At 29.2% G+C, this 12589-nt stretch overlaps 1 protein-coding gene across 1 annotated transcript; it reads right to left on the minus strand.

Moving 5' to 3' along the window:
* Positions 1-5529: 5529 nt before the first annotated feature.
* LOC109814736 (uncharacterized) lies at positions 5530-8222 on the minus strand. The gene has a single exon (XM_020379234.2). The coding sequence runs from the start codon at positions 8090-8092 to the stop codon at positions 5795-5797; it is 2298 nt and encodes a 765-aa protein (XP_020234823.2). The 5' UTR covers positions 8093-8222; the 3' UTR covers positions 5530-5794.
* Positions 8223-12589: the final 4367 nt, after the last annotated feature.

Consider the following 12589-nt stretch of genomic DNA (forward strand, 5'->3'; position numbering starts at 1 on the left):
AAGTTTATAATATGTGGATTTACAAAATTTTTTTAACATCATGATTTGTTAAGTCTGAAAACTTTAAATGCAATATATATATATATATATATATATATATATATATATATATATATATATATATATATATATATATATATATAATTCACATGTATCTAAGTACTCATAATAACCCAATAGTATATGTAATTATGCATGGTTAGGTCAAAAAATGCTCTACAATTTTTAACATTTTATTAATTTAAGTTTCACAAAATAAGTGATTATGTAAATCTAGAAACAATAAGGAAATCAATTTATTTCTTACTTGGATGACATAGACACTTGATTTAAATTAAAAAAAATGTCTTAGATTAATGTGACCACAAAATATCAATAGCAAGCAAGTACATAAGATTATTAGTTAAAACAAAATTTATAAGTATTTCAATCGTACAAATTTATACTCAATAAGAGTACTATCATAACAAGCACATTTACATTGTAGAAATTATACTCTAATACTAATCCTAACATAACAATACTCCCACTAATATTGCAATATTCTAATGATATAACATTTGATAATAGAATCATAAAAGTATCAAATAATATCCAATGTAAGTCTAAAACTTACTATTTTTCTCTCAAAGAAATATTTGTTAGAGAAAAATATATATGTGCAAATTATCGAGAATATATATGAAACCCAACATATAATGTATTACATCTATTCATTAGACAAACTTTACAAAAGTGGGTTTCATCATTAACCAAATAATATATATATAAAAAATTAAGAAAATTATAGGTGTTTCATTAACACTTAATAACAAAATATATTTTTATTAACATAGATATACATAAAATCTCTTTAAAAGAATCAGATAAACATAAAAAAATTTACTTTACAAACATGAGTGACAAAAGTTAAGATTCCTAAAATTATTGGATCACTTGTAAGTTTTCAATTACTCACTCAAAACTCAAGCTTAGGTGTTACAACTTACAAATATAAATAATATTCACAAGCATTGAGTACAAGATTTAGTTATTTGTAGCAAAAATATATAGGACTTACATTATACAAAAATTAAGGATATAACAAGTAATTTCTAATTCTCACCACAAATTATAATGTACAAAAGTATTGTCTCAACAGGAATTGTTCACTAATAATATAAGATAATAGAGAGTTACCACTATAAGACACTTACAATTCTTTATACAAGTCTCGACAATAAAGTGATTACAAATAATACATAAATTAATATATGTGTTTATGCATGTATAATTAATTTGGCATTGATATTGAAGTAAAGATCTTGTATAAACACAATTTCATTAATAAAATATTACTTTTAGTATTCAATATGCAAGATTCTCCCACTTGATAAAGAAATGTAGTTGAGTTAATAATTAAAAAAATATAGTTAAAAGAAAAACATCAATTATATTTTTCTTTTATCACATATGATCATATCAAATAATGTCATGCTGAATGTAATAAGAATGTGTTCTAATTAAAAATAAATTATTAAATAGATTTGCATTATAATAGACAAATGCAAAATTTTAGAATAATACTAAATTGTCATAAAATAAAATAATGTCCAATATTAAAAAACAATGAAGCTGACATAAAACAACAAAAGAAAATTTTTAATGTAAATATATTATCATATAATTAAAGAGTTAAACTAATACATATAAAAATATTTATCTAGAGATAATTTCTTGTTTGTATCTCGTTCATGAATCTCGAAACACAAATAAATATAAAATTAATATTATAGTGCACAATAAAAATTTATATCATCAAAATTTCAGTGTATAAAGGTAATCAAATAAATATTTAATAAAAATATAAAACAAATAGTACATTTTCTAATTACAAATTATATAAATAATAATACATTGATAAGATATAATTATTATATATATATATATAAAGATAAATTATAATTATTTAATTTCAAAATTTTACATAGTTATACCCATAAATGAGTGTATAATTACATAAATTGTCAAATAATTATGATTGACAACAATTTATACTTTGGCATAAAAAAATGCATCTATTTCAAAATAGAGTTTTAGAACTAATAAGATGTAAAATCCTCTATGTACAAATTAAAATTAGAATAAAATTATGAACTACATTATTATAATGAACAACCAATAAATTCGTTGTAAAATTTAACAATTTTATAATATTATGGGAAACATTACACCCATATATAACTGCATATTTAAAAACTTAAAAGGACAAACATCATTCATTTTCAAATTTATCCATATATACACAATTATATAATAAGCTAAAAGATATTAAAGATTTTACCACTAATTAACCTCATCAAATGTTACCAATTCTATTGTGTATAGATCAATGAGTTTTAATGACTCAATAAAATGTATAATATCATCATAAAGAAAAAGCTCCAAATATAAATCATTAATTATATATGATTCATATAAAAAAAATTATATAATTTATTTATAATAAATTATAACCACACATTTGTTGCTCAAATAATAATAATAATAATAATAATAATAATAATAATTACTAAATGGCAAAAAAATTATTATTCTGCAATAGCCTTTCATATATTTTGTAGCAACTCTAATAGTCCATTAAACTTGAATTCAATGATTACGAAAAATAAAACCGCCAATTACTTATATTGCGACAATAACGATCCTTTATTATATAATATATATCACCATTATATAACATACACGTGTAACTCTTTTTTCTTTAACTCTTGATTTTCTTGATCGGATTGACGGAGATAATTCACTTATCAACAGTTTTGATACATAATCCAAAAACAAAATCAAGAAAATACTTAAATAAATCCCTAATAAATAACTAAACAATACAATGTAGTATAACTTACATAACAAAAACCGACAATTTATCAATAATTGATAAACATAAACTAAAAACTAGAAACACATTGTATTAACAAATCACATTAATAAAAATATATTGATAGGATATATTATTATTAATGTAATAAAATTAACAATAATATTTGATTATCTATACAACAAAAATTCACATAAATGTATTTACAATAGGTGAGATTGCAGTGATATAAATTATATATATTATGCCTAATAAAAATAATATAATATATTATAAATAATTTTAATTATTTTTTTTCAAATAACATATGATCCAATATTTAAGAAGCTCTAATCATGAAACTATATATATTAACACTGCAATTGGCTTAATGCAAGACACATAAAATGCAACAGTCAAGACATTAGTTCTAAAAGTAAAATAATACATTTTCATAAACAACTCCAAAATCATTTTCCACAAAATTATTTCAAATTTGTGAATGAAAGAAAATATCCTTGTTTTAGAATCTTTCAATCTACAAAAGCCCCTCAACCAAATTTCTGAAAGCCATCCTTTACAAAACAAAATGAATCTTAAAAAATAGCAGCTATAAAATATATGTAAGTTGACTTTGATATCAATTAATAAAAAATACTGAACCTTATCATATCTAATAGTTATAAATATAAATTATAACATGTTTATATAATAATATATGTAATTAGAAATATTATATTACTGACCTGGGTCTTTTAAAATTATTTTAGAGAAAAGATAAATCATCTTGAGTTGAGAGTTTTCTCCTAATTTTCAAAGGATTGTTTAATACTAATTCAATTACAATCAAAATAATTTAACATGCTCATGGTTGAGAAGTATATATAGTTTGATTGGAAATAAAAAAGATAAAGTGGCAATGAATTTGGAAGTTGAAGATGCAACTTACATTTAACATTCTCATTTTTTGTAACAAGAGTGTTTCATTGTGAATATAGATAGATACAAAATGTGAATCAATGTGAGTTAAATGCATATTGAAAACATTGACACATGTAGAAAATGTTAATGGCGTAAACCAAGTTTTTTTAAAATTATAATGATTAAAAGAAAATTTATCTTAAACTAAAAACATATATATTTAAACCTTCAATTAATAACCATGCAGTTCATATGATAACAAATTATTTAATAAAAAATATTAAGTTTTAGTTTGAAAAAAAAAAAAAAAGTTGAAAAACTTCTTCACATTATATATATGAAGATAAGATTGCACTAAAAATTACTTTCAAGATAGTAATTTTTGTCACAATATAATTTTTATTCTCCTGTCTTTCTTAATTACATGCATAACATTAATAATAATATCAAAATAATATGGTAATAAATATAACAATTTCATTTCTATAAATACAAGATCTTAAAAATGAATACTGACCAATCATTATAATGAATTCAACTATCGCATAGTTCTCAAAATTCAATTTAACTTTATAATTCATTTTTTATTTTACATCTTTTTAAATTTTTAAAACATGAAATAAGCATACAAATATGAATCTCCAAAACTATTAAAGGTACAAAGTTACAAACTATTGAATTAGTCCATGTAATTTTAAAAATTTTGTTTTACTCATAATAATTAAATTTTATTAAAAAATTTGTCAAATATTATCACATAAAATATATTTATTGATATTTTTATTAATAAAAATATCATATTAAACTTATTTGATAGTGTATAATTGTCTCGATCTATAATTTTTAAGTATATTATTATTAACATAGGAAATTAAAATAAGATTTTTTAAAATTGAAACTAAAAATAATAAATATAAATTTAAGAATAAAAAAAAATTAACCTAAATTTAATGGACTAAAAATATATTTAAGTAAAAAATTAATTAAAATAAAAATTATTAAAAACCCAAAACTTTGTGCAATAAAATTTCCTATTATTAAACTAACACAAAAAATGTTGATAAACTCAAGACAATAATATAATTTTCTCAACATTCATCATTTTATTTAAGATATAAAAATATTATATAAATTTCTAATAATAAATTCAAAAAATCACCTTTCAAATTCTTTAGATTTACTTAATTTTTATATTTTTACTTTATACCCGTGTCATTGTGGTACTAATTTTTACAATTTCCATATCTATTCTTTATTATGAGAAATTATCTACCTTTCAAATGCACTATGTATTCGCATATTCTAAAAATTAGTAATCAAAAAGTAAAAATTATTTTGAAGTTTTTGCTAACAACTTTATATAATACATTTTTTAAATTAAATGTAATATATAAAATTAAAGTCTACCATAACTAAAAACTCAAAATATATATATATATATATATATATATATATATATATATATATTCTAAATTTAGATATAATGCAATATATGTTCATACATGTACTAACATTACGCAATATATATTTATACTTAATTAATAGATAATTGGCCACAATGTATAATTTTAAACAACCATTAATTATAACTAATTTATAATAAAATACTATTAAAAATGTGTTTTAAACCTTATTTTGAGCAAAAGAAAAATTGACTAAATTGTCTCCCATATGAAAACTACTCTTTTTAGGAAAAAATATTCAAACATTAACTATTTTATATAATATGATAATATCATAACTTATAATTTCTTTTAAAATAATACTCAAACTTTGATCATGAAACTTTATAATTATCTACCATTGATATTACATCCCATATTTATATTATTATAACTTGTACAATATTTAATTTTAATTTATTTATACAAATTATAATACCATTATCAGATATACGCAAAGACTTTCACCTCCAACAATTGTTGAATCAAATTTATTATTTTCCCACCCTTTCACTTATTCTAACATTTCAACCACAATATACATTAGCATTTCTCCTTTCACTTATATAAATACTAGTATGGTTATACCACCAATTTAAGTACCTCCACCAGATCCATTTACTCCGACACTTTTACCTATTTTGTTTCCTCCATTTACACCAACACCTCTTCTTGCACTTGCACCAATACTAGCACCTTTATTTCCACTAATTCTAGTACCTCCTATTACACTAACACTTCCTCTACCACCACTACCACCAACACCTCCTCCTGCACCTGCACCTCCACCGCCACCAACACCAATACCTCCACCTACACCAGCACCTCCCCCACCACCACCACTTATGCTACCTCCACCACCTACACCTCCTCCTGCACCTCCACCAACACCAGCACCTGCACCAGCACTAGCACCTCCTCCTCCACCAACTCCAGCACCTCCACCACCACCTGCACCTCCACCAACTCTAGCACCTCCTCCTACACCTGCACCAACACCAACACTTCCTCCTCCACCAACTCTAGCAGCTCCTCCACCACCTGCACCAACACCACCACCACCACCACCTATGCTACCTCCACCACCTCCACCAATTCCTGCACCAGCTCCTCCTCCTGCACCAATACCAACACCCCCTCCTCCACTACCACTTACACTTGCACCTCCTCCACCACCTGCACCAACTCTTGCACCTCCACCAATTCCAGCACCTCCTCCACCACCCGCACTAACACCAGCACCTCCTCCTGCACCAATACCAGCACCTCCTCCTCCACCAACTCCAGCACCTCCACCACCACCTGCACCTCCACCAACTCCAGCACCTCCTCCACCACCCGCACTAACACCAGCACCTCCTCCTGCACCAACACCAGCACCTCCTCCTCCACTAACTCCAGCACCTCCTCCACCACCTGCACCAACTCCAGCACCTCCACCACCACCAGCACCTCCTCCTACACCTGCACCAACACCAATACTTCCTCCTCCACCAACTCCAGCACCTCCACCACCACCTGTAGTTCCACCAACTCCAGCACCTCCTCCACCACCTGCAGTTCCACCAACTCCAGCACCTCCTCCACCACCCACACTAACACCAGCACCTCCTCCTGCACCAATACCAGCACCTCCTCCTCCACCAACTCCAGCACCTCCACCTCCGCCTCCACCAACTCCAGTACCTCCTCCTGCACCAACTCCACCACCTCCACCACCACTTGCAGTTCCACCAACTCCAGCACCTCCTCCACCACCCGCACTAACACCAGCACCTCCTCCTGCACCAATACCAGCACCTCCTCCTCCACCAACTCCAGCACTTCCTCCTCCACCAACTCCAGCACCTCCACCACCACCTACACCTCCACCAACTCCAGCACCTCCTCCACCACCTGCACCAATACTAGCACCTCCTCCACCACCTGCACCAATACTAGCACCTCCTCCTGCACCTGCACCAACACTCGCACTTCCTCCTCCACCACCACCTGCACCTCCACCAACTCTAGCACCTCCTCCACCACCTGCTCCAACACCAGTACCTCCTCCTCCACCAATTCCAGCACCTGCACCTCCTCCTACACCTGTTCCAACACCAACACTTCCTCCTCCACCAATTCCTGCACCAGTACTTCCTCCTGCACCAACACCAGCACCTCCTCCTCCACCAATTCCAGCACCTCCACCATTACCTGCACCTCCACCAACTCTAGCACCTCCTCCACCACCTGCACCAACACTAGCTCCTCCACCACCTGCACCAACACTAGCTCCTCCACCACCTGCACCAACACTAGCTCCTCCACCACCTCCAACACCTGCGTTTCCACCAACTCCAGCACCTCCTCCACCACCTGCACCAACACCAACACCTCCTCCTCCACCAATTCCAGCACCACCCCCACCACCTACACTACCTCCACCACCTCCACCAGCACCTCCGCCAATTCCAACACCTCCGCCAATTCCAGCACCACCTCCTACACCTGCACCTAGACCAGCACCTCCTCCTCCGCCAATTCCAGCACCTCCACCACCACCTATGCTACCTCCACCACCTCCACCTCCACCAATTCCAGTACCTCCTCCACCACTTGCACCTCCACCAACTCTAACACCTCCTCCTGCACCTCCTCCACCTCCACCACTAATGCTACCTCCCCCACCTCCACCTCCACCAAAACTTGCTCCTCCTCCACCTCCTATGCCCATATCGTTTCCATTTCTTCCACCTTGACCACCATTTTTATCACCATTAAAACTCCCCCCCACTTCTCCTCCGTTTCCTACGTTACCACAATTTTGAACTTTTCGCCCTTCTATTGTCCCAATGATTATTATCATCAGTAAAACGATAGGCATTTTAACATTATGCGAAGATCCGGCCATATTTGTTCGACGGTGAAAATATCAGAAAGATTATATATGTTGCAGAGAAAAGATAATATATAGTTTGGCTAAAGCTTGTAGTTCGATGGGTTAGTTTAACATGCTATTTATAGCATGAATTTGGAATAAGATCTTGATGATGTGGCTAGAAGCACTAAAGTTGCCCGAAATTTCTACTTGCTTTTATAGATAGTTGATGGCCACGCGTGCTACCTCTAAGTGAACTAAAATTCTCAACCAGATTTAGTGCCTCTGCCGCCATGCGTTTATCTATACCAAAAAATACGTGTCAATACGCCCTTAAGTATATGTATAGTTTGCCTGTCATTTTATCTCCAGATAAATTTTTTAAGTTATTCTATCGTGCCCTTAATTTGCACCGTTGATTCTCCATTATAAGCTCATCAAATTACCTAATGAAACGTTCCCCTAATGCTCTCGTTTCATTTCAAAATAAGTATTTGCTGAAGCTTAATTAATGGAACGTGTTTGAAGGATATACGAAGTAATTGTTAAAATACAAATTGTAATAAATAAGCGTCCGCCCTTGGGGAACCAAGGTGTGACACATCCACAATATCTGTCTTCACATGTTTACACACAAATTTAACAGCTACTGAAATTACTACCAAAAAATTAAAATGAGAGAAAAGGATTGAAGGAAATATGTGCTGCAACGCTGTATAACTTGTATACTGGCTCCAGTATAAGTATAAGCATAAAGCATAACAATAATAACCCTAGCTATTTCGAGAATAACTGAAGACAGATTTCATATTTTTGTTCTGAATTCCATTGTCATTTATTCGGATTATAAACAACATTATATAGCGAATGATCATATTATAGAAAATTAAAAGTATTTGTACAACTATATGATGCATATAAGATATATATATATATATATATATATATATATATATAATACATAAAATTTAAGAAATATATAATTGCAATTCTGTAGATCCAAATTAAGGACATGTTTATTGAACACTATATGAAAAACAAAATAAAAATTATAAAACATTATTATTATAAATCATTGTCTATTTCTCTAGTATAATCTCATTTTTTCTTGAGATCATACATAAAGATTTTCATTTTTTGTTTATTAAGAAATATTGCTTCCATGCTTTTAAATATACATATTTTCTTTTCCGTCTCGTATGCAGTTATATACTATATTAGGTCCTCATAACATTTTTTAAGTTTTGAATACTTACCAGATCTGTGTCGGTAAAATATTAAAAAAAAAAAAAACAATTATGGATATCAGATACGCATTAGAAACGGATCCGTGAAACAATATCAGTGCACAACAATGAACCTGGAATTGGAGCATTTAAAATTAATGGGTGAAAGTTGGAGTGGTGACTGGTGACACGTTTGGTTAAATTTCCAGCTCGTTCATTTTGTAGAAGAACGCCCCCTCAATATGAAGGATATATCTTCTCCCTCACTAATACGTTTTGCATGCATGGCCTGCTTTTTCAAAAGCAAGTCAACCGAAACATTTTTATGATCAAACAATTTTGTTTACTTCCTAATTGTACACAGCATTCACAGGGAGAGAAAGATAGGAAAGAAAGAGAAAAATGATAAATATAACTAATGATATAATGAAAGTTAGAGATTATTATTTTGATTTGCAAGCCCAAAGCTCAATCTTTGGTTCTGGCAGAGAAGAGCTAAATTATGCATGCCTTATCAAATGTAAATAATTAAGGTCGTTCATTTGCTGTTCAGAAAATTTCTAACAATGTTGCTACAGTACTGAAGTTTATTTTTTGGTGCTACAAATCGATGTTTTGGGCATTAGACTCATTGGATTAATGCGCCTGGTGCTATTAAAATTGTGCTTCTTTTGGTTCTGTCGCGCATCAATTGTGAGGGAATATGCGTCAATTAATCTCAAAGGTGGAGATCAGAATTTTGTTTTGTTTCCATCCAGTGCATTCCAATTCTGCAGCAACTTAGGTATTACTGATTCTTTCTAATGTATGCACGAAAGTTGGTACGTGACTACTATCCTTAACATGGCAAATTGGCAATGAAGAAGTATTCGTCACCTTTGGAGCACAATCAGCAAGGATTACCTCTTTTGCCACTGTTACAGAAGTGTTTTTCTACACTGGTTATTTTCGGTACTATTAAATGATGATAAATTAATATGATATTCTCATTTTCTTTTTCATATCTGTTGCCTTAAATATACAACAAAGAAAAATAATAACCTAAAGTTTATAGTAATCTTGTCATCATATATAATAAATAATTAAAAATTAAGCATAACATACTTCTAAATTAATTACAGACATGTTTTTACATTTCAATACATAAATAAATCTATCAGCGATGAATATTAAAATTATATATTTTAATTTCATTATATCATTTAATATAACTAGTGGCAAATGTTAATTACGTTTTTTTGTTGTTTTTAATTACTCAGGGTGATACAAAAAGTTAATTATTTGGTATAAAATGTGAACAATTTAATACAACCAACTAACTATATTAGATTGATTTAATTTCGCATAAAAAATAATTTGAATTAATTAAAGTAATATATATTTTACTTTTAAAATTCATATTACATTATATTTTACACTTATTTACTTGATACTGTGATAATTATTTTTATTGTAAAATTTTCATATATCATGTCAAATATTTTCATGAACATTTTAATTATTATATTTTACAAATTTATTAATGAAAATGTATTTTATAATTTTATTTATTAAATATCAATTATCATAATTAAATAAAACGATATCATAATATATATATATAGAAAGCATATCAAGTGAGAGAGAATTTATTATGAGAAATGAGAAGGTTAAAATATAACCTTAGATTAATTTTCTCTCACTTGATTAAATCCTAAATTTTCTCTCACTTGATTAATCTAAGGGTTATATTTTAACCCTCTCATCTCTCATAATAAATTTTCTTTCACTTGATATGCTCCTTATATATATATATTCTATATTAGTTAGGATATAAACAAAATAAGATACTATCTTTACAATAATTTTATGTAGTAATTATTTTATTATATTTTATTTATATCATCAAATTATATATTTTATTTCATAATGTAATAAATCTCTTTTTTATTATAAAAATTATTACGAGAATAACGATCGATACACGTGAAATAATAATTGTTGTTTTATGATTTGATTGCCTTCCTTTCTCCGACTTCGTTTTAAACACGGGACTCGAAGGTTCTGGTTGCTGCGCACCAGCTCGAACAAAGATGTCAACCCTGCATTCGATAACTGCAGACCAACAAAATGCAATGCAAAACAAGTGGCAACATTAGACTTGATAATAAAAATAACCATTTAAAAACTTTAAAAAGTAAGAGAATTAAGAACCAAACATGTTCTCAATTCAACACAGCAGAGTGGAGTTGCCAAATTCAGTTTAGAATTGAGACTGTTGTATGGGGACACGAATCCTCTCCGTTTATAAAAAATTGAAGAGTCTAGGTTAAATAAATATAACCATTTATTGCATGTTTTTATATTTTTATATGTTAAAATTATTAAATATTAAAATAGATAAAAGCCTTAGATTTTATCCGGTTTCGAGAATATGGAAAGAATCTTCTTCCATTGTACCGTAATTTATCATTGCAGTTATTGTTGGGGATTGGTTTTGTTGAGAATCTTATACATAGGTACAAATGTTCTAATTAAGTGGGCATGATTATTTGCAGGTGATAAATGAAATAATTTTTCTTTCTTTGAAAGCTCTATAAAGGGGAGAGTGAGCATAAATATGTAATTCTTTCTGTTTGCTACAGAGGTATTAAGAATTAAAACAAGAATTTAATAGCAGTATGCTAACAGTATTAAAAAAATAAAATAAAATAAAAAACCTGCATCATCTTATGATAAATTATCATGCAATTTTTTTAAAATTTAAGTATAAAAGTATTTTATGCTATTACTCAATTACAAATTTTCATATATGATATATTTATCTATTATAATAATTATCTTCAAAATTAAATTAAAAATAATTTTTAATTAATTGACCTTATAAAAGCTTTTACCATCCGTGTTTATTAAATCCTATAATAATTATTTTAAGGTAATTTTAAATAATTAATAGAATACAAATCTTTAGATTAAAAGTAGGACTGTTCACAATTCCAAAACGGACCATTTTTTGAAACGTTTTTTTTTTATTTTTTACAATAGACCGTGATTTCATCCAAAAAAGAGTTCATTTTTTTTTCCTCAAAATGGATGATGTAGTACAATTTAATCATCCACTTTATACCCATATAAATTGATATTTAAAATATATAAAAAAAACTAAACTAACCACCATTTTTAAACACTTGAACTAATGATACCATTTTTACAAAGTAAGTCGGTTTAATTATATTTTTTTTAAAGCAGTTTGAATTTTATAATCCAATTCAGTCTTTGCTCACACCCCTAATTAAACTGTACATACAACCTCGTGTATTAAAAT

The sequence above is a fragment of the Cajanus cajan genome, chromosome 6 (assembly GCF_000230855.2).
Source record: "Cajanus cajan strain Asha chromosome 6, NIPB_CcT2T_4, whole genome shotgun sequence".
Lineage (NCBI taxonomy): Eukaryota > Viridiplantae > Streptophyta > Magnoliopsida > Fabales > Fabaceae > Cajanus > Cajanus cajan.

Coding starts and splice junctions, on each gene's coding strand:
- LOC109814736 (XM_020379234.2), bottom strand. CDS start 8,092: ATGGCCGGATCTTCGCATAATGTTAAAATGCCTATCGTTTTACTGATG.